The sequence below is a fragment of the Rhinichthys klamathensis genome, unplaced genomic scaffold (genome assembly GCF_029890125.1).
Source record: "Rhinichthys klamathensis goyatoka isolate OS25496 unplaced genomic scaffold, OSU_Roscu_1.1 h1tg000160l_1, whole genome shotgun sequence".
NCBI classification, from domain to species: Eukaryota; Metazoa; Chordata; class Actinopteri; order Cypriniformes; family Leuciscidae; genus Rhinichthys; species Rhinichthys klamathensis.
In genome coordinates, this window is record NW_026606694.1 from 514,970 (window position 1) to 537,888 (window position 22,919).

A 22,919-nucleotide genomic window follows, 5' to 3' on the forward strand; every position below is an offset into this window, starting at 1 on the left:
ATTATTTTTCAACGAACTAGTGGCAAGTAAACAGACGCTCGCAAACAGAAATCGCGTTTGCCTTGAGGTAACCATAGCAACAGTATAGCTGTCGTTCGTTCATTATCACTTGTAGATTTGCACATCCTATATCACAAAAAACGTTTTGCGTATAATTCCCTGTGTATGATTCGCACTTTGTTTTAAAGAGATTTTGTTATGCAACTGAATACTCCAACGACCAGACTCCTATGCGGTGCAGCTTGTGTAGACTACGTTATATTTTTCAGTGCGACGCCGTTCCAGAGGCGTTTTATAATAGGGCGTTTATGTTTCTCCTCCATTCATTTGCAGAGAGGAGACGCTCGCGTCTACATAAAGAGCAGTAGGCGGTGCGTCAGCGAAGCAAGGGCTAACGTTACCCGAGTTTAATGAACAGTGTGACAACGGGCTCTGTTTTCACCGTGCAAATAACAGTTTTTTAGCACAGTACTCTGGGTGGGTAAGTTTGTTTGTTGTTTTTGACCTATAACTTTTTAAGTCGCTCCTTGTTGTGTGATTTTGTGGTTTTATTCGATGTTACAGATCCCAATCCCTCATTCTGCACTGAAGATTTTTAACAGAACTGTAATCTCTGAATTGTAATTAATGCAAAGCGCACTACGTTGCAAACGACGTGGAATAAGTGCATAATGATTTGCATGGTTTCAGTAGTAATGCTGGACTCTTTTTTTTATTGCACACAGGGCAGCTCTGTGAGGATATGTCCAAGTTATTCCGGGCTGTTATCATGGGTCCCCCAGGCTCGGGGAAAGGGACCATCTCGGAGAGGATCGCGCACAGTTTCGGCCTTAAACATTTGTCCAGTGGAGACTTTGTTCGAGAAAACATCTCTGCGAAAACTGGTGCGTGATTTGCAAAAAAGTACAAACCTTCGATTGTTTTCTTTGAAGCTGTTTATCTCTAAAAACCTGTCGATGCTAACAAATGCTAGATGCACTGTGAAACAGAAGGGATGCCTTGATCATATACAGGGGCGTAAGCAACTTCTGCGGTTTATACAAAATTAATGGAGTTTCAAATGACTGATTCTTCAACATTTGGTCCTGCCAGTTTGGAATACATGTGGTAAGTTAGAGTTCATGTGAGGTAGCTTATTTGCTTCTAGAAGTTGCCATGCTGGCAAGATGCCACTCCACATTTGATTTATTTTGCTGTTGCCATGCAAACCTCCTTAAGACTTCAGCTGGCATTCATGCAAGTAGTAATAATCAACACATTGTATATTAAACACATTCAGTTTCCTCATTATAAATTAGCTTGAATGGACTTCTTACTCATGCTCAGTTAAGTTGTCTGGGTGGTAGATCTATTTTTAACATAAAGCTTAGGTTAAACATAATGTAACTTTTTTTAGGTCATTATAATGCAAGTAACTTTTTGCTTTAATGGATTTTATTTTTCTTCAAATGTTTACTAAATATATATTTGTGCATTAGTCTTTGAAATCTTTGAAGGCTGAGAGTTGATTTAGCTGCTCGAAAAATACACTATAACTTTTAGCTGTGGCATAGTTTGAAATTTGTGTTATGTGACATTAAGATTTTTATAATATTTCATATTTTGTTCGTTGTATCCACAACGTAGATAACTTCTATATGAAATCATTGGGCATTAATGTCCCAAGACTCTCATGATGTGACTGCTCAGTCTATTATATGATTAACAATCTAGTTTCTGGTTAAAATCCTATAATTAATTGATTTGTCTCAGTTAAAGGTTATATGTACACTTAAAGTATGAACGTAAGCAGAATTGTTGCAAGCATGTCTTTTAAAATTCTAAGCTGCTTCCATTCTTGGTGAAATATTATAGAAAGACAGCTTATTAAAGAAATATAGCCATATAGGTTTGATGATTGTTTTGAAAGATATGTGTTCAGTTCACTATCTTTTTCTTTTTGCAGAAGCTGGTGTTCTAGCCAAGACGTATATAAAAAAAGGATTGCTGGTGCCAGATCATGTCATGACACGTCTTCTTTTGCCTAGATTGGTGGAGATGACCAAATACAGCTGGTTGTTGGATGGTATGGTGGTGAATCTCATTTTAATGTCACCATAAAATTAAAATGGACAATTCTTATTATTTTTTGCACTGTTAATTATAAATTATTTACCCGTGCAGATCATTATTTTTTTTAATCCATGTGCCCTTGTAATACTACTACCGGTACTAATAATAAAATAACTTCCCCTCCCTTTTGCAATGACATCTCTTCTCTGATGATGTGTTTACTGGCGCGAGGGCAGGACAACCTGTCACTCACATGAGATCACAGCAATCGCAAACCATAATGATCCAACCATCCAATCTATTCCTGATGGACCAAATTAAGTCCCACCCTACATTTTTTCTTGTTTGAGAAGCCGTTTCACTTGGATATTTCACAATAGGGAAGAAAAGACTTGCCACTTTCGTTTCATGTGACTTTAATGTTTAATACTTTTGCTATATTATTATTATTTATTTATTTATGACTAAGCTAAATCTTTTTAGAGGAAGCAAAACTTTCATTTCTTCATTCAACAGAAACTCTACGCAATCTATTGTTAGTAATTTTAGGAAGTAAGCTAGGAGCCTTGGAAATATGTTGCCTATTTTCATTTTATGAATTGATTACTGATATCAAAAGTCAAGATGTAACAGCTGCTAGCTTAGAAAGTCAAAGTCACTAGCTCCTAATATTGGATGATAGGATATCAGACATGTACTGAAACGGTGTGCAGTGTGACCTACAAACATTCTTGCTACATGGATTAAAACTAGTGTTCCTTTATTGCAGGACTGTACAGATTAAAGCGCAAACTGCAAAAACTAATCCCAACAAAAGGTTCAAATTAATATAGACTAGCAAAAAAGTATCTACACTTAGTCACAAGTAATGAAAGTAGATTTCCCCACTGGCAATGCTATGAGATGGTTCTCAATGCAGTACATGAAATCCACGGGGAGGAGTCGGATCCAGATCCAACTCCTCCCACCTTACATATACCTAAACCTACCCATCTCCGCCCCCTGATCCCTAAACCCACCCCTAATCCCTAAACCCACCCCTAATCCTACCCATCTCCACCCCTTGGATCTTGATCTGACTCCTCCCCGTGGATCTCATGTACTGCATTGAGGTGCTACTGAATGCTATAATGAATAAAAATACACAATATGTTGGGTATTATGTGTTTTTTATCATTATAGCATTGCCAGCAAGGGACCAAATAAGGATGTTGTATTGCAACGCTTGACATTTATGCATAGTTACAAAACTACACATTGCAACAAAAGTGTGACATTTCAAAGTAGTATTTATTTATAACCTTCAAATGGCATTATGCAAATTTATAATGAAATGAAGAAAATGCAATCACTCATATGTGAATAAATCAGGTGTGCGCATGAACATTTTGGCCTGTATTAAGTGTTAGAATTCATTTTTGTGAACTTACCTTCCAGGTTTCCCCCGAACACTTGCTCAGGCTGAAGCCCTAAACAGTGCATGTGATCTGGATATAGCCATCAACCTCAACATCCCTCTGGAAACACTGAAGGAAAGGCTGCGACATCGCTGGATACATCCAGCCAGTGGGAGAGTGTACAATATGTGCTTCAATCCTCCCCGTGTCCAGGTGAAAATACTAGTCTTTGTCCTCCTTTATTTCAGATTGAGATAGGATATCACAGTGCAGTATATGTAGCCACATTAAATTAGATAAGAGTTAGTAGGTTATGAAGGAATAATGAAAATGAAAGCAAATCTCCATTTCCCTTTATCATTGTTTCTGCATTGAAACTTTTAAACTCGTAGTAAGTCTCCTTGGCTCCAAAAGCAGGTTGAGCAACAACATCAATGTATAGCACGTTATCCTCCAGTTAAATAGGGTAAATATAGTATTGTGCCATGAAATATGTGCTGCATTTTTAAGCAAAACAGATACAGGTGCATTCTGGGAATTTCTAGGGAGCAAACATTTGTGTACTGGAATGATTTTGTCAGCATCAGAAATGCTCCGTAAAAAGTAGTAGCTTTCAGTTGTTATGTTAAAGAGCTATTTCTACCGGATTTGGCCCATACAAATAGTTTTACTGGTATGAATTAATGTGTTTAGGCTGATTAACTGATATTAATATTTTTGAATTGAATAAAACCAGTTAATTTAGATGTTACAAGTGTGGCTGTGTACTTACTACTGAACTAGGGAGTGCATTGAGACAAGATTTCGCAATATTCTCAAGATTTTCGTTAGTGTGTTCACACTGAGGCTGAAACCTCATTTTCTTCAAATGGAAAACACCAAATGCTTCTGTGAAGTAGAAAGTAAAGTTTTCCATTTTAAATGACACTACCCCTTATAAACCTCACCCATCTTCTTGCAGTTTAGTTCCAGCATTAAAGACCCCTGAACCAGCTAATAAAGGTCTTTGAAATTACAACCAGGTGTTTTGGAACAGGGTTGGATCTAAACTCTGGCCCTCTAGTAGGACTTTGTACACCCCTTGTAACTAACTTTACAAATGTTGTTGCTTTTCTAAGATTGCTTGCTATCTTCTTAATTTTACGGAACTGGAAAAGCCCTCACCCACCACACTCGTTGGATAAAAGATACCCAATATTTTATGAAATTAGAGAAAATTAGATATTCTTTTCAGAGGCCTACAATATTTTATTAAAATTTGGCAGCCCTTTCTTGCACTTTTTAAAACTCTCCAGCTTGACCTAGACTATATATAGGTATGCATGTATATATTTTATGTTTCACTATTGTTATTACTATTATTATTTATATTATTTTGTTTTATTTAGTTAAGGTTTTTTTTTTTCTTTGACTCTCTTAAACCATTTTTCTTTTTTAATGATTTTGTGTTTTTAAAATGTTTAAATAAATCAAACAAAAAAAGATCTTTTATTTTGAGTACACAAAAAAGTAAAATAAAATTAATTTCATTTAAAGAGATTTTTTATTTTTCTAGCGGTTACACAATCTTTGGTCACATTTTATATAGGGTATCTTTAATGTACTTGCATAAAAAAAATATAGTTCGGTACAAGTACAATATACTTAATGTGTTCTTGTCGTATTGCAAAACACTATTGCTGCTATTGAGTTGGGATACCAGTAAGGGTATGGACAAGTTTTTTACAGTCTATTGGTAGGGACAAGCCTTGCTAATTTCTGTTGTGTTTACAGGGGATAGATGACATCACAGGAGAGCCATTGATTCAACAGGAAGATGACAGACCAGAAGCCCTGGTGGCCAGACTGAGACACTACAAAGATGTTGCCAAACCTGTCATCGATTTCTATAAGTACGCTCATAAAACATTCATAGGAATTTCCTCACATTTGGAATGCAATCCAAAACACACCCAGTGTGCTTGTGACTGTACTTCTATGACTCTGAGTCAAATGAACGAATGACTTGTTTACTAACAGAATTGTAATTCTTTGAAGGGCTAAAGGCATCCTGTACACATATTCAGACACAGAGACTGATCATATCTGGCCGAATATCTGCACACTTCTCAGCACAAGGATCCCCACCATCCAATCAAATGCACGGTGTGCTTCAACTCCCTGAGGAAATCCTCTCATAATCTTATATCCAAGAGAACAACGTGGCCTCATCTCAGAGGAATTTCTGATTGACCACGTCGATTTCCAAAGATTCCATGCTAATCATTTTTATGATGGCAGCGTGTTCGTTCGTGGTATAGTATTATTCTTCATAGTGCTATCTTTGATTATTTCACTTGCTGAAAAGATTTCCTACATTTCTAGAACTTGCTGTCTGCTTTTATAGTGTTATTGGTTCCTATATTTCAATTCAGAGTGCACAGATTTCATATAGATGAGATTAAATCACATATGAATAATAAGTGAAGGGTAGACGCATGTGACTTTGTCTGATTGGATGAGACTGAACTGTTCAAGCATTTCTGTGAGATTCTAACCAGTTTCAATTATTTCTGAGATGGCTTTACTTTATATCCTCTCTGTCTGTGGTGTTTAGCTTTCTCACATATTTCATTGTAGTGTTGTCATGCTATACATCATAAAGAATGCTTTAATTATGTTTGTTTTACAAGCTTTATAATCCAAAAATGGCACAAATACCTTGGTAAAGTACAATTTCTTAATCTGCTGAAATTGCTATTGAGGACACCAGGCCTTATTCTTTGAAAAACAGTGATATAATGTTTAACTGTTAAAAATCAAACCAATGTATTGGTAACACTATAGCAAATGGCTGTATATAAGTAATGTAATGAAATAATCCTATTTCATTTCAAATGTTCATTAAACACTGCCTCCTTTTTGGTAAATAAATACTGTTCGGCATTGCATTTTTAAGACCCATATATCTGAGAGAACTTTCGATAAGAAAGAATCTAGTGATGTTTTATGATTTTATATATATATTGTAACTATTTGTAAATTAATAACTGTGACTGTGTTCAGCCATTACAACAGTGAAAGTGATTAAAGCGCAGATTTACCAGAAACCAAAGATGCAATTATACAATTAGTTTCAAATTAGTCCCCAAAACAAAAGATAAGCTGAAGGATCTCAGAGTGTTAGGCACACATGACCTTGTGATACTATTTGTTTCCGTTTCAGTTTACTTTTATTCTTAATTGCTTCCCATTCTCTCTCTTTCATTTTTTTGTTTCAGTCCTATACACCAGCCAATAAGGGTTGGAGAAAACACTTAAAATAATTCCACACCATCTTGATGTGCAATACCATTTACAAGAATTAACATGTTTGAGCTTTCCTTTTTCCCCCCCAAAAAAATAAATGTATTTTCACAGAAATTTGAAGTGCATTCATTTATCTTTCTCATGGAAATCTGTTATTGGCCACCCACAATACACATAAAACTTGTTCACAAAACATAATATTCAATAAACAAACTGACAGAGAAACAAAGGATCTCCTAAAAATGTTTTTATTTGTTCTACGAGCCCTATAAGCCTTCCTGATGACAATTTTTCAGATTCATTAAAGAGGGCGTGAAAGATCATGAACATTAATTTATTTCATCTACTGTTCTTTTTGACAAGGACTTTTGTGTGTGAAAAAGGCTACTATATGATTGATTCTATAATTGGAGATACATTTTGCATTTCAAAAGGTTAAGGCGAAAAAAAACGTTCACTAACAGAAATTCTTTCCAGTATCTTATTGAATACATATAAAATTAATAATTCAGTGCTTGCCAAACGCATTACTTCCTCTTTTTTTTTTTTTTTACTTTTAACGAGAAAAATCTTTATAGATTTCTTTACAGTATTGTTTGTCAACTGTACATTTTGTTACACACTGTCAACATTGTTACCCTTCCTTGGTAACAGAGTTTGATGGTAACAGAATTGACCATTTTAAACTTTTTAGCCAAAAACTCCACCTGCTAGGAGAAATGCTAAGAGCACATGGCACTAATGAAATAATGATTAAAAGACTTTTAAACAACCCACTGTGTGATCAGTGATAAATTCTGTTTTCTTTTTGATATTGTGGTAACAATTTTGACGTTTTACAAAATAACTCTGGGTGTAAGAACTTTTTAGATTAAAATATTTTCTCAGGGAGAGCACACATACCTTTCAGTGCTTCAGATCTTATCAGTGAGGGAAAGTGACATCATTTCCTGTATCTTACATAGTTGTGGGAGATAATTCCACCAATATAAAAGCAAAGTATGGTACGGTAACAGAATTGACGCAAAAATTGTAAGATTATTTTTATAAGATAAAAGTTATTGTTAAACAATTGAATGTTGTAGAATTAGGAAAATTACTATTTAGGACTTTTATAAATAAAATAGATAATATATTGCCAAAAGTAAAATAAAATATTTTGATTACACAATGATATGAAGGAATTCGGACAACAAGAAATCATGATTTTCAGCTATATAAGACACTTTTTACAGAAAATATTATATTGTTATGGCCTGTAACGTTTTGTGATCCATGACAATGAGTAACAAATTCTTACCATTTGAAAAAAGCAGATAAAATAATGACTTTGGACACCAAATAAACCTGTAGCCTACATTATTATTATTATTATTATTATCTTCTGCATATAACTACTTCTTACGTAAAAGCGACGTCAGGGCAGGGTTGTCCTCTGGGGTGGAGTGTGCATTCAGGGGGCTGCGCGTTGACGTTTATGTTCGAATCCTACTACGGCGAAGGCAAGGCTTATGAATATTAATTAGATAAGATGACAGGACTCTCCCAGAGCCGTTTCGAGGAAGTTTATCGAGCAACGTCACCATAATCTAATTAATATTCACGATCTAAGCCTTAGCCATAGTAGCACTAGCACACACCATCTGCGGCTACAGTTTGGACTCGCCATCACGGAAGTCCCGAAACGTACAAAAAAAAGGTGTCATTGCTGAACGGAATCTCGGTTTGATACCTAAAATTATCATCATTTTACCTAGCATAAAAAATATATGAGTCAGACGGCTTATCACAAAATACAACAACAAAAAAAAAAAATCAGTGATAGATTTTGACTCCATTTCAAAAATCCATTTCATGATTTCCTAAAATATTAACGGTCAGTGCATATTTTGTACAGTTATTGAACATTTTAAAAATAAAAACAATATCAGTTTCTATTTCCTAATCTATATCAAATTGACGGTCCTTGTGAATTTGCCTTGTGGGTTGTTGTTGTGATTCGATGATGCTGAAGTAGCTCGTCGTTGCTTCAAGTGTTCGTGCGCTTATTCGAAACGCAGCAGGATTCGCTGGGACATGCGCCAATCTGACCTTTGACAGCTAGCGAATGACAAATGAAAGGTCAGCGTTTCTGAAAGCAGCTGGGGCATCGGAGAATGAGAGACAGCTAGTGCATCGAAAGGTAGGAAGAAATGCTGTTTAGATAACTGAATGTAGCCTAATTATTAGTAGTAGCGGTAGTCATACCGCATTGAATAAGACACTTCGATTTACGTAGTGAATGAAATGTAATTAATAGCATAAACCGTTGTGGCTGTCGTGATGTCATAATGCACCGAGAGGTTGGATTTTATCCTTATCTGCATTGCTAAATAAGTATTACGTTATATATAGTGCCATATGTGTTTTGTTTTGATATGCTTTTCATCGTGTTAACATCTTTGCAGCATAATATCGCGTTTTGGCATTTATATGCTGAAAGGCCTGTTTTTTAGAAAGAATAAGCTACATGAGTCACGACAAGCAATGCAGATCAGCTGATCGGATGCGTTTCTAGACTGATGCAGGAGGTGGTCATGGTTTAGTATTCCTTATTGCTGCTTACTACTATTATTTATTCTGATAAACCGAGATTTCGACAAAAGATGCTCGACGACCATCCTGAAAAATCCAATCTAAGACGTTAGCTGGTAGATGGTTTTTAGCTAGTCTAAGATTGTCATATTAGCAGGTGAGCCAGTCATTTAGCTGTTTGAACAGCTATGGTCCAAAACACAGCTTGACCTGTTGTGATCGTTTATGTTTTTTTTTCTTTTTCTATTATGATTTATTTGGTTTGTTTGTTTGTTTGTTTGTTTTATTTTGCTTTTATAAGAAGGCCAGCTAATATATATATATATATATATATATATATATATATATTCATTTACATATATATATATATATATATATATTAGTGCTGTCAAATCGATTAATCGCAATTAATCATATCGAACATAAAGGTTATAAGTTGTTACATTTTATTTATTATGTGTGTATATGTGTGTGTGTGTGCATGTCTGTCTGTTTGTAAACAGTATATATATATATATATATATATATATATATATATATATATATATATATATACACACACATACACACACACACACTTACATATAATATATATATATATATATATATATATATATACCAGTCAGTCTATCACTAGTTATGATGTGTAAATAATAATACAATATTGTACAGTATATAATGGGAAATGACAATTGAAAAAAGATAGTCTGATAATTTACCTGTTGTTTCCTATTTAATTTTAAAATGTTTCGTTTCAATATTTTGTTAGTTTGGTCCACTGATAAGCAATGGTTAAATTCCCTCTTCATTCACTCTGGAAAATGGAAGTAAATGGCACAAAATCATTTGTCCTCATCTGATAAATTTTTCTCTCTAGAGCTGTATGTGTTTGATTGGAAAAAAATATCACAGAAATCTCAATTTGATCAATGGCAAAGAAAAAGTTCTGTACTTTAGTTTTATTGTTTTTCATGTGTCGTCTATGATAAGCACGAGGTCAGTTTATGATGGTGTAAAAGGTTAAGGGAAATCCCTTGCATCATCATGCAAGGAGCTGCTGAAGGGTGCGCTCCCTGTTGCCATAGAAGCAATGTTGCACACACAGTCCTCAATGTTGACCTCACAGTTTTACCTTTACATAAGAATGTTTCTCGTGTCTGATGATATTATATTATATATTACCTATTATATATTAACAACTGCAAAACTTATCAGTTTAACTCTATAAGGTGTCTAAAAGGGTTAAAGTAACCTAAGTAACTTATTTTAAGCAAGCCACTACAATTAAGGCTTTTATTATGTTAAAAATTAATCCAGTCCCAGTCGTGAATCCAAGTCCACTTCATTCTACTGAATGTGAGGCAAGTTAGCTTTGTTAATAGTTTTATCATATTCATTGCAGTTTTTTGAATATGAAGACTTGTCTCTAAAACATATTAAAATAAAAAGAGACAAGAATTTAAAAAGGGTGTTTTTGTTTATTGCCTCCAGCCCAGTCTTGCTTTTTATAGAAGTTTTGAACTACTAGATCTGGTTATAGAGTATAGTAGAGTGATATTTTTTGATCAAGACTCTTGTGACATTGTTGATGACTGATAATCAGACATTTACAAGTTACAGGTCTTGAAAATGGTCACAAGATTTGTTAAAAAACAACCTGTGTGGTTGTAACATTAACTCCTAGACAAGCCCTTTAGCTTTTGAGTTGAACAAAATAACTTTTTTACTAGTGTATTTAAATCGCCAGTTACAACAATGATTGCTGTTGTTGATGGTGTTTTCTTCCAGAAAATTGTATGTGCATGCGCTTGCTTACCATTTTCTCAGTTGCCGATTTTCATTTTATGAAATAATGATATTGACATGCTCTTGCCCTTCAAATTGTACTATGGGATTCGAGCAGTACCATCATATATTTCTGTCTTTATAAAAGTTTGCATTTCAACTGTCCAATGATGTCCTCCAGCTGAACCAAGATTGCTTTTATTGATTGTTTAACTTTATAATGGTAAAGGTAAACAAATGAATTGGAGTTGGCGTTAAATTGGTAATTAATGGCAGACAGCAACTAGAGCCTTTCTCTCAGTGACACTTCCTACATGCTGTGCTCTCAGTCTCACTCTTCTTAAAGGGTTGCCCAGGCTCCAGCTCTCTTATGAGAAAGCATGTAGCCCCAGTGGCTGCCAAGCAAGGGGGCTGAATGAAGGGAAGCATCAAGTACCGGTAGCTCAATTAAACATAAATCATCCTTCTTGAGAGGAAGTCGTGGATTGCCTGACTTCCACTGGCAAAGCACTCAACGCTATATCAGGGTTACTCATAGACTATATTTTTGTGCACAGAAATAAACGCAAAGCCCACTCAAAAACAGCAACATTTGGCACTGCATACAGCTGAATTTTTTTTAGGTTAAACAGCCATACAAACTGTACAGTTGGTCTTTACTGGAAAATAGTGATTTAACCTTTAACAGACTAATTATGCATGGAACATCTCACAGCCTTCCATGTTTAGAAATGAATTGTTCTGAAATGTGTATTTGTACATGCAAAGCAAGAACAAGCTAATTTAAGAACAAGCTTGTGTGTGTTAAAGGTTTTCAGGTAAATTGTGAAAATATTTTTCCCCAAAAATTGTCTGTGCTGATTTTGAGGGGAATTCAGCAGATTGTTGTGGATTGGAAGTATGAAAGCATGATCAAATCAGTTAACAAACTAATAATAACAATTTATACAATAGTTAAAGGCACACTATATAAGATCTTTTAAACAAAATATCCAAAAACCACTAGAACAATGTTATAAATTTTGTTGATTTGTGTACTTAAATTATGTGCTTCCATTATCTCAAATGTTTCTAAGAATGTTTAAATCCAGAGAATTAAGCAGTTTTAACCAGGACACGGATGTCGCCTATCAATGACATCATTCCCGCGTTACCCTCGATTTCCAATTTTATTTTGTAGAAACCATGGAATGGAAAGTCCAAAGACGCTTTAATATATTATGTGTTTTATTAGACAGGTGAGCAACTATTTGGGTATATTCATCGACAGAAATTGTTATACAGCTCAACACAGTTAGTCTTTTTGTTTAAATCTCGTTTTCTTGATTTACTGCAAATACCATTATTTGCCATGCCTAATATCGATCTAGCTCACTGCAGTGTTCAACAAGTTTATCATATAGTAGCCGCCTGTCAGGATTGTGGGTAAGGGATGAAGCGAGGACTCAGGTGGAGAGTTGATGGGCTTTTTAATGATAATAAAAAAAAAAAAAATACAAACAAAAGCATTCACAAGCCATGTGCTCACAAAAATGAGACATGAACACGCACCTAAAGAGAACATAAAAACACACAGCCAGTGTAAAACACAAGCTGCGTGCTACACAGCACAAGACACGACATGAAAGCATGTAAACACGACCCGCGTGCTACACAGAACACAACAATAGTCACGAACAGAAGAGCGTACTGGCCGAGTGAACTCAATCTCAAACTCAAAACACGCGGAGCATGAATGTCCGAATCCCGACACAGAACTGAAGCCAAACTAGACCGAAGTGCCAGGATCCAAACATCACGCCCTGCACATGAAACAGACAAGAGAGCGCACTGCTCGAAACTGCGTGCCCAGACAAAGACAAGACAAAACAGGGGTGTCGGGGCTCTGTCACAAAACCAAGAAATAAACTAGACAGAAGTAACAGAACCCTGACACTACCTAGAAGTGACCAGGCAGGGACAGGAGGGTTGAGCCAGGGAGGCTCAGGCTGGTCTGGATTCCTGGCAGGAGGCCAGGGCGGAACTAGAGGGACAGACCCGGGAGACTCCGGCGTGTCTGGAGTTCCGACTGAGGACCGGGCCAGAGCCGGAGGGATGGACCAGGCGGGTTCCGGCAGTTTTGGATTCCTGGCTGAGGGCCAGGGCGATGCAGGCAGCAAGGACGGAGCCGGCAGGTCAAGACACTTGGGTGGCTCTGGGACGGCCTCAGCGGGCTGCTCTGGGATGACAGACTGGTCCGTGGTCAGTAGAACCCATGTGCTTCCTCCAGGCATGCAGGACGGCCAATGCCTAGAAGGCGAAGACAGCCCTCTTGGCCATGGCAGTACTGACGGGGAGAGCGTGCGGCTCTGTCACCTCGGGACCACCGGACCTGGGAGCTCTGGGACCACAGGACATGGGGGCTCTGGGACCGCCGGACCAGGTGAAACAGAGGAAGCCTTCCTCCACTTCCTCTTCCTCTGCTTGCGAGGGCGAGGCTGTGGAAAGGAGCTTACCGCCTCTGGGGGAGCTGAGGCCTCTTCGGCCGCCTCTGGATAGGAGGGAGATGAGGCAGACCTGTTCTTCCTCCTCCCTCTTCCCGAAGGGGTCATTGGAGGACTGGGGATTTGGCAGTTTGTGAGGGGAACGGGAGGTGCGCCAAGAGGCGGAAGGCCAGCCTCTTCTCAACGATTTTATACATACCCCACAAACTGCCAGAATGACGGAATGCCCAGCATTCCCATCTCCCAGGCACGGACAGGCTCATTAAGGCTGTTGTTGAAAATGTCCTGTGTCACTGATGTTGAGCCCCACCGCTACAAACACGAACTGGTGAACAAGCTCCTTCACGCAGGCTCCCCCTTATCGAAGAGAAAGGAGTTGGCTGCGTTGATCCATCTGCTGAGTCCTCTTTTGGCCAGATCGTTCTATCAGGGTTCTGGGTAAGGGATGAAGCGAGGACTCAGGTGCAGAGTTGATAGGCTTTTTAATGATAATAAAATAAAACAAAATACAAACAAAAACACGCAGACATGAACACGCAGCTAATGAGAACTCACACAGAACATGACAACATGAAAGCACACAGCCAGTGTAAAACACAAGCTTTAAAGATTGTAAACACGAACTGCGTGCTACACAGAACACAACAATACTCACGGAAAGAAGAGCGTACGGCCCGAGCGAACTCGAAACCGCACGCTCACACAACAAAACACGCGGAGCATGAATGTCCGAATCCCGACACAGAACTGAAGCCAAACTAGACCGAAGTGCCGGGAACTCAGACAAAGACAAGACAAAACAAGGGTGTCAGTGCTCTGTCACAAAACCAAGAAATAAACTAGACAGAAGTGACAGAACCCTGACACTGCCGAGCGAACGCACATAGTAGCATTATAACAACTTTCCACACACTCAAATTTATCTAATATGACAAGACAGCTCTGCGTTACCCCGCATACGCATGACCGGAAGAAGCGGAAGTGGTCTGCGGCATAATAAAAGCTCCACTGCTCTAGAGCTGTGTGTCGCACTTCTTTCATTAGCAATCGCTCCAGCGGCCTCTTTCCGCTCCAACGGCTTTCGTAACGTTAATAAATCTTTAAAGGGCACCTATTATGCCCCTTTTCACAAGATGTAAAATAGTGTGTATGTGAAGTTTTAGCTCAAAATACCCAACAAAGAATTTTTTACAGCGTGTTTAAATTGTCAAGTCAAGTCAAGTCACCTTTATTTATATAGCGCTTTTTACAATACAGATTGTATCAAAGCGCTTCACAGTGATAACATGAAAACAATATAACAAAGTTTGTTTCTAAAAGAAATTGCGTCAACGTCCACCTTAAGTAAGGCAGATCAATAATATTATTGAATATTAAATGTTAAATGTCCCCAACTAAGCAAGCCAAAAGCCAAGGCAACAGTGGCAAGGAACCAAAACTCCATCAGGTGACAGAATGGAGAAAAAAACCTTGGGAGAAACCAGACTCAGTCGGGGGGCCAGTTCTCCTCTGGCCAACGAAGGAACAGTGCATGATTCGGGCAGCATTACAAGTCAGATTGGATCGGAACATTTAGAGTATTTTTTGGAAGTCCAAGTATGCACGCCGGTCTTAAGACGAGTTGTTGAGGATCAGTGCCGTCCATAGAGAGTCCATATCGCCCGTGTTGAGTCGTCACTTCATAGGCTTTGTGATTGGAGCATCTGAAGTCTCCGTGAGAGGCTGGATACAAACTGGCAACATGACATCATGACTTTGCGTAAACATACACGCCACTTTCAATTCAAGTGGCGTGTTATCTATACGCATTTTGAGCTATCCGCGTGTATGTCCACGCCGAAATCTTTTGCGTGTATGTCTACGCCATTAAACGTCCGAGTGATTCCGCGTGTATGTGTACGCCGTTAAATGTCCGAGCGAAACGAAGCAAAATCTATATTCTACATCTGTGGAGCGATATTTCTTTTCCTAGGATGGTAGGAGAAGACTCATAAATGGTATTAACCCCAGTGACGGGTAGGTTTAGGGACGGGGTTGGGGTAGGTCATATATTTATATGTACATAATACAGTAATATAACGTTAAGTCAAAGGCGTTGATAAACACGCTGAAAAGCGATTATGCGTGTTGATAGCACGCCAAAAATGGAAATACGAATTGGCGTGTCATACATACGCCATTTCATGAGATCAGTCTGAAACTGGAGCTGACGAACGCCATTTTCTCGGGACTCGCGTCCCGAGATAACAGCAGAAAAGCAAAGGGAAAATAATTAGCGTAGCTGCTGTTCATAATGATGATTTCCATAACACAGGCGTAAATGACAAAACATGAAGACAGTGACTCTTGCGTCCCAAAATCACCCCCCTCCGTCCCCCACTCAACTCAGCCCAGCTTACTGACCTCTACGTCCCTCCTGCTGCTGAGACCTAACCACAATCTCACAATCTCTCCGCAACCCAACCATACGCGCCAACCCGTTGACTAAGGCTGTCGAGCCCCACTGGTGCGTGAATATTGTCACTTTTTGGGGCTGAGAAAAACGCACCGTTTTAGAGTGTATCCCTTTAAATGCAAATGACCTGCTGCTGCCGGCACAGAGGGCGGAGCTTCACTAGCTCGCACTCAGTGGCAGGACAATCTCATCTCACGGAATGATAATATCTAAACAGTCCCTCTGTAGCGGTGTTCATTTTGACCTGGAGTCGGATAATAATGCCCACATACGAGCCAGAGAATATGCTGTATGGAGATAGAACAGGTATAGTTTAGTTTAATTACGGTTGTAACTTATTTGTCCACTAAATTTTAAAACTAAATTTGCTTGTATCCACTATTAATACAAGCCTGCTTTAGCGGACCCCGTCCGAATGATGGCCAAAAATATACTGATGAGTTTAATGAAGTTTATTGTACATCACACAAAATATTGAAGCGTCAGTTTTAAATCACTGTAAGAGCTGAATAAACACAGTATAAGAAGTGTGCATTAAAGTCTTATCCATAAACTCTCTCTCCCTTTCATTATCATCAACATACACAGCGAATTACACAAAACACTTGTTACTACAGTAAACAAATATATACACACTTTTTCAGGGGGAGCTTAATAAACTGGTAAACTTTATATCCGTAAAACGAGACGAACTGTAATAGTGCGCGCTCTCCCTGTGATCAGTAACGTTAGGCCTATCGCTCCGGAGACTATAAGCTGGATCACGAACAGTTGGTACAGATCCATCCTCGAGTAACAACGAGAGTAAATGAAGACTGCTATGCTCATTCTTACATCTTATAACAAAACACCTCAATCGCTTAGGAGATATTCTTGTCTACAGCTGCTCCGGCGTCGAAACAATGGCGGACTGTGTTTAGCTCACTCAGGGCGGGTATATGCTAATACTGCAGTGTCCGTCAACAGTCGTGGGAGGGGCCTGTGCAAATCTACATCACTTTGCCACTGGGTAGATTTTCATCATTATAGGGTGGTTGTGTACACACTCTGCCAACACACATTTATGTTCAAACCATGTAAAAGTGAATTTTGGATAAAAGGTGCCCTTTAATACATTACTGGTCCTCCATGAATATGATTTCTCCCTGAGTCCCGTCGTATTCCCCACAGGCGGTAGAGGCGAAGACAACAACTCCCATGATTATCCAAAATCAAGGCTTCGCCTTTGTTTTGAATAAACAACCTCTAGTGGGGAAAAATTACATAGTGTGCCTTTAACAATAGTTAATAAACAAACAAGCGAGGTGGGATTTATTGACATTCCTAACTTTCAGATTCCACGTGACCTGGGCCTGGTTAGAAATACTACAGTATGGGGAGTCACTTGGATAGGCAGATGGAGTAGATGTGTTTGTGTTTTTGAGCCCCTCTATTTATTTATTTCAGTGTATGTTTTTAAATGTATGTATGTATGCATTTTTTTTGTCCTCAATTTCAATACAGTAATATTTAACACATTTTATAATAATGTTATAGTGTAATAATAATGTTTTTTCCAAATTAAAATCAGCATAAATGTAAATGCTTAATTGTTAAGAAAATGTAGAAATGCACAAGATAATATATTTTTGTTTCCATGTCATTTGAACTATTTCAATGAACTTATGGTCTGTTGAGCATGCAGGGACCATCGTAATGTTTGAAAATATTATCAATCAAGTTATAGGTAGATTTATTATAAATGTATCTCATTGACATAATGAGTTATAAAGCAGGCACTGGATGTGGATTGAGGGTGCAGAGTGGGCTGCTAACTGGCTGCATTGATTGGCTGCTGGCTCTGTGTGTGTGCAGCGTAGTAAATGCGGCGCTTGATGACACACCGCCCTCTTCTCTCCTGCAGCTAGCGGCCGTATGTAGCGGGACAGCCTGCTGGAAAGCACATTATTCCCTCCCTCCGAGCTGCCATACAGAACATGTGCATTCCCCTAGTCTCTTGAAATCGTCGTTGTCGTACGTCTATGTGATTCCCAATTGTTCTCATGAGCCTGCTAGGTGGCTACAAGAAAAAGAGCAGTTATGATGGCTACGAATCTTTGCAGCTGGTCGATAGCGGCGGAGACTTGTGCACCGGGGGACGAAGCGGCGGCGGCGGTGGCAGCGGTTTGACGGCAGTGACCCTCGGCAACGTTAAGACAGGCCCCGCGCGGCAGGACGACTACAGCACCATGGACAGCTCAGGTAAGAAAACCGCGTCTACCGGATGGCGCTTGCAGGCCAGCCGCTCCTTCGTTTGATAGACACCAAACAACCTGTTTTGTGTTTTGTTTTTAGTCATGCTGATTTCCTGTAAGAATCCTCGGTGGTAGATTAAATATTAGTTGTCGATATCCGCCGGAAGCATGTGCTTCGTGTCGTCTGTTCGTGTGCTGTGTCATGACAATTGATCAAAGCCACAGAGCTGGCGTATAGGAAGCTACATTGAAACTACTTTGATTGTTAGTTGACAGATAGCTATTGAAATTCGAGTTTGTGAACTAGATATATGTGCATAAATGACGTTTGTTGTTGCCTCATATATTGGTGTGCTATGCAGTTATGCAATTTTCTTTGGACGTGCATGTAGTTGGGCTTATTGCATGCAGTTTTATATGGATTATAGGATAGTAATATCTAAAACAGAGTTTGGATGTCTGTATTATAATACTGGGATTACTCCTGTTTTACTGCAGTGATCTGGGATGAAAGGTGGCCTTCCAGACTGAGACATGAGGAAGAGCTAGTGTCAGGTTCTTGTAGTCCCAGCTGGTGTCTGCTTCGGTCTGGTGTTTTTGCACGTGTGTGAGAGAAAACAAAATGATTTAGCCTACGCTCAAATTGTTTTTGTTAAATTTACAGTAAAAAAAAAGAGAGAGAGAGAGAGAGCGAGAGCGAGAGCGAGCAGTGCTTGCCAGAACTTAAAAAATAAATAAAAACACAGTGAAGATGCTACAAGCATTACATGATGGCACTTTAGGTCATTACATATTTTACAGTTCCTACATAACTTTATATGTCATAAAATTACATAATGTTAATGTTAAAATCTGTTAATTTCTGTAAAATAACAACACATTGCATTATGATTTAAACAAGTTAATCAAAAGCAGCCTTTCCAATCAAAATACTGTATAGTATAGAAATTGCACCAAATTAACAATTCAGATAACAATTAAACGATTATAATTTACATCAAAGATCTACTCTCACAATATAACTGATAACATAACCGAAGAAACACAACTTTGTAAATAATATCTAAACAAATGTGATGGATTGTGAAGGAAAGCAACTGATTATAAGGCAACACTTGTTTTCCTTATGAAGACTATTTCAACATGTCTTAAAAGTATGCACATTGCTTTTTAATGTATTTATTTTTTATAGTAAAACCTCTTTTTAAAATGCAATGCTTTCTTTTCTTATATGGCATGACTAACCATTTGCCAATTACCAATTGTTTCTTATGTTTTTATTGAAAAGACAGTTCTGGCAGGTCACATACAATGAACTATAACAGCATAGTTTTTCATCATAAAGCAGGACCAGCTTACTTTAGTGTTGTTGGAGTGTTGTGGGGCATTGCTGGGTTGTTGATTCTGTGGCTGCTTCATTGCAGTGGCAATGTTTTCAGCATGAAGCCTATTCACAGTGCATTTAGAGTGAGATTCTAATATAAGCTAATTTTAGAGAAAATGCTGACCTTGATCAAACCTCTGTTCATTTAGTTAGTTCCATAATTATTCACTTTGAATTTTATGAGGGAATTTTGAATGTTTTAAATTGCTGCTTGAAAAGACAGTAGCTTTTGTATGAGCCTGTAGGTGATCTATAATTGAAAAGCCAGCCGGGTCTTGTAACAAGACACACAAGCACACAATTATACACACAAACACACACAGGGGGCTGTACATCACAGAGCCACTCTCTGTGACTCAATTCTGCTGAATTAAAGGAGCAAAAGAAAGGAGGATTGTGATAGGGATAGAGAATAAAAGAGCAAATGTGTTAGAAAACCCATTCTTTTATATTACAAATCCACTGATCTGATCTTTGTGGTCAGGATGGCCCCCTCTCTCATGACACATACATACAAGCGCTCTTGGGCTCTTTGTGCGATTAAAAGGAACATTAGTAGGAGTTCAGAGACTCTGTGAGAAGGGCAGCCTTGGACTTTGAAGTCAACTACACTCCTGCGTATTTGCTCACTCAGAATAGAGCTCCTCTGTACCTTAATGGCAAGTCTGACAGGAAGCCCACTCTCTGGCCGGGCCCACTACTAAAACAGTGCCAGGCCACCCTGCTTTTCTAGCTACAACAAGAAGTTGGAGGCAGAAAAGTGCTGACAATTTTCGCTGTTTACTCGTCAAAAAAATAATTTTACATTATATTGAATTTTATTTCTTAAAGCATATTTTTCCATTGACAGTTATTCAAAATGACATGTGTGTTTGATATTATAGTATTATTGTTCTGTAGATTTTTTACCTGTGCCTGCTTTTTTTTGGAGGCCTTTTTTCCTAGTCTGCTACCTATAATTTCACATCTAAGCATGAGACAAAATGTAAAAAACAGGGGCACATACAGAAGACGTGTATATTCTAATCATGTTTCTGATCCTTGTGAGAACTATTTCCCCCACAGAATGTTTCATCTCAGCACATTTGAACACACTGAACACAACTCACTTACAACTGCTGCAGCTCTTTAGAATGAAATACATTTATTCTGAGTGCATGTGTGTTCGGCTGCAGGGAAGTGATCTTAAATGAACATAGAAATGTCAGTAAATTACTGTTTGAGTGTCAAGGCAGGAAATGGCAAGGAGAGAAGGGATTGCAGCTTTAACTTTTATTTAACAAAATAAAGAATACAACTAGAAACTAGTAGCAGGAGAATGCAATTAAACACAGGAAAGCCAAAACATACAAATTAAAAGTCCAAGAGGCTGCCCTTCATCTGCATGCCATGCAGGCTAGAATTGAGAAACATTATTGGATAATTCTTATAATTGACATTTCTCTGGGCCAATCGGAATCTTAGCACTTTTTCTCTTGGCCAATCGGAATCTTAGCACTTGTGTCAGAATCTTGAAGCACACAGCGTCTACTGAGCTCGCCATTGGATGAGACACCACGCGAGTCTGATGGAAACTCATAACGTGTAGGAATCTTTTGTGAAATTCGAGGTAAATCAAGCTTTTTGGAGCAAAAACAAAAGCTATTTATTTGCTTGATTCAATTGACGTTAGCTACCGCTTTTTATGTGATATAATTTACAATAATATTGTATTGTCTAGGGGTGCAAGGGTACATGTAAGTTATTCGTATTGAACCGAAACGGTACGGCCGTCACGGTTCGGTGGACGAATTTGCACAGAGAATACACGGTATAAAAATAAATAAAACTCTAGATAGTGATAAATTTCGCTCTATTCACATTTGGTGTGAACGCAGCATAATGAACAGGATGCGATGTCAAGATTGCAACGCTGGAGTGTGTGTGTGTGTGTGTGTGTGTGTGAGAGAGTGAGTGTGAGAGTGAGTGTGAGAGGCGCGGGCGCGATCGAACAGTGGAAACATAAAAACATACTCCGTAACTTTGTTAATACAGGACATCATTCAAACTGCAAAGGTTTACTTATTTGTGTACACTCGCATTAAAATACAACATTGTGCTTTTGTCAAACTATAAACTCTTGTCAAACTGTAACCTACAACTGTCACCCAACCAAAAACACACACACAGTTTTAAAAGCAAAACATATTTATCCAACCCCATTTCAAAACTGTCTGTGGGTTCCATTTTTTGGACATTCATCAGATCGCATTGGTTTTTATTTCTTGTCCTCAAACAGAGCTCTAATCTGTTTATTTTTAAGTTGCACATTCTACATTGATTAAAAAAGATGTTTTTGATGGTAGTATTATTTTATACGGAAATCAATTATTTATAATTCAGATGAGAATAAAGTTAGGGTTAATTAAAATTAAGGAAAACAAATATATTGATCTGAAATATAGCAAATTAATTTTAAATTCATTCAGGTACAATTACCAAACATATCTCAAGGTCTTTTTGTCTTTTTATTAATTTAATTAATAAACTAATTGTATAAAACTATTGTCAGTGCACTACAAATAAACTGGTTCTAAGCCTTTATCTATCTATAAATTACAGGAACGTCTGTCTGTCTGTGTGTGTGTCTGTCTGTTAATCGCATATCTCTCGAACCGTTAGTCCGATGGATCTCAAACTTGACAGGTGTCTTGCTACGGGCACGAGTAAGTGCAGTGCCGAGTTTGACGTTGTTTGGATTAGAAATGCAAAAGATATCGCTAAATATATCGCTAAAAGAAGCACACATTGGTTTTTGCCGCTCTAGCCGCTGGCCACTCCCCCTCTCCCACTGCACACTGAGTGAGCACAGCGCAGGACCAGAGACAGAGGGACGATGAAAGCAGATTTGCTCCCTGAATCGTCGCGCTTATTCATTTGTTAACTTCATCTGTAAGTCAGCTACGCTGTTTACTTCTTAATATTATATTTAATGCGTTCGCAGTCTCTTTCACGGCCATCATTTGTAGTAAATGCTATTAACGTTATGTGTCATGCGCGCTGAAGTTAGCATGTATATGTTAACTATGTGATGTTTAATGTGCTATGTTAACTATGTGATGTTTAATATGCTATGGTAAATAGTTGCCCTGCCTATTCAACAGTATATAGCAGGCTTTAACGAGCTTAACGAGTATAGTAATATGAAGGTAAAATGATGACATAAAGAATCGCATGCACAGGGTAAGATTTGTGAAAGCGTACATAAGATTGCAAGCGTAAATTAAA

General features: G+C 38.1%; 2 protein-coding genes across 10 annotated transcripts in view; both read left to right on the forward strand.

The window, feature by feature from the left end:
- The first annotated feature begins 299 nt into the window (after nucleotides 1–299).
- On the forward strand, nucleotides 300–6,851 carry ak4 (adenylate kinase 4). Of its 3 annotated transcripts, none has more exons than XM_056258832.1 (6): nucleotides 300–485; nucleotides 731–884; nucleotides 1,946–2,065; nucleotides 3,490–3,662; nucleotides 5,223–5,341; nucleotides 5,487–6,851. In XM_056258832.1, the coding sequence occupies exons 2-6, from the start codon at nucleotides 743–745 to the stop codon at nucleotides 5,611–5,613; spliced, it is 681 nt and encodes a 226-aa protein (XP_056114807.1). In that variant the 5' UTR covers nucleotides 300–485; nucleotides 731–742; the 3' UTR covers nucleotides 5,614–6,851. The 3 variants fall into 3 exon arrangements, with proteins under 3 accessions (XP_056114807.1, XP_056114808.1, XP_056114806.1); XM_056258833.1 differs by having other exon boundaries at nucleotides 300–481; XM_056258831.1 differs by lacking the exon at nucleotides 300–485 and adding an exon at nucleotides 492–620 and having other exon boundaries at nucleotides 726–884.
- A 1,824-nt stretch (nucleotides 6,852–8,675) lies between these two features.
- The window catches only part of dnajc6 (DnaJ (Hsp40) homolog, subfamily C, member 6), a 52,259-nt gene continuing 38,015 nt past the window's right edge, over nucleotides 8,676–22,919 (forward strand). For 2 of the 7 annotated variants that reach the window (XM_056258822.1, XM_056258825.1), the window contains exons 1-2: nucleotides 8,677–8,919; nucleotides 18,137–18,275. In XM_056258822.1, coding sequence (XP_056114797.1) covers nucleotides 8,845–8,919; nucleotides 18,137–18,275 — 214 coding nt within the window. In that variant the 5' untranslated portion in view covers nucleotides 8,677–8,844. Of the gene's footprint in view, nucleotides 8,920–17,835; nucleotides 18,276–22,919 lie in introns of those variants that run through there. The other 5 variants (XM_056258823.1, XM_056258826.1, XM_056258829.1 and 2 more) reach the window with 5 other exon arrangements.

Coding starts and splice junctions, on each gene's coding strand:
- ak4 (XM_056258832.1), top strand. CDS start 743: ATGTCCAAGTTATTCCGGGCTGTTATCATGGGTCCCCCAGGCTCGGGG. Junction 885..1,945: donor AAACATCTCTGCGAAAACTG/GTGCGTGATTTG, acceptor TTCTTTTTGCAG/AAGCTGGTGTTCTAGCCAAG. Junction 5,342..5,486: donor CCTGTCATCGATTTCTATAA/GTACGCTCATAA, acceptor AATTCTTTGAAG/GGCTAAAGGCATCCTGTACA.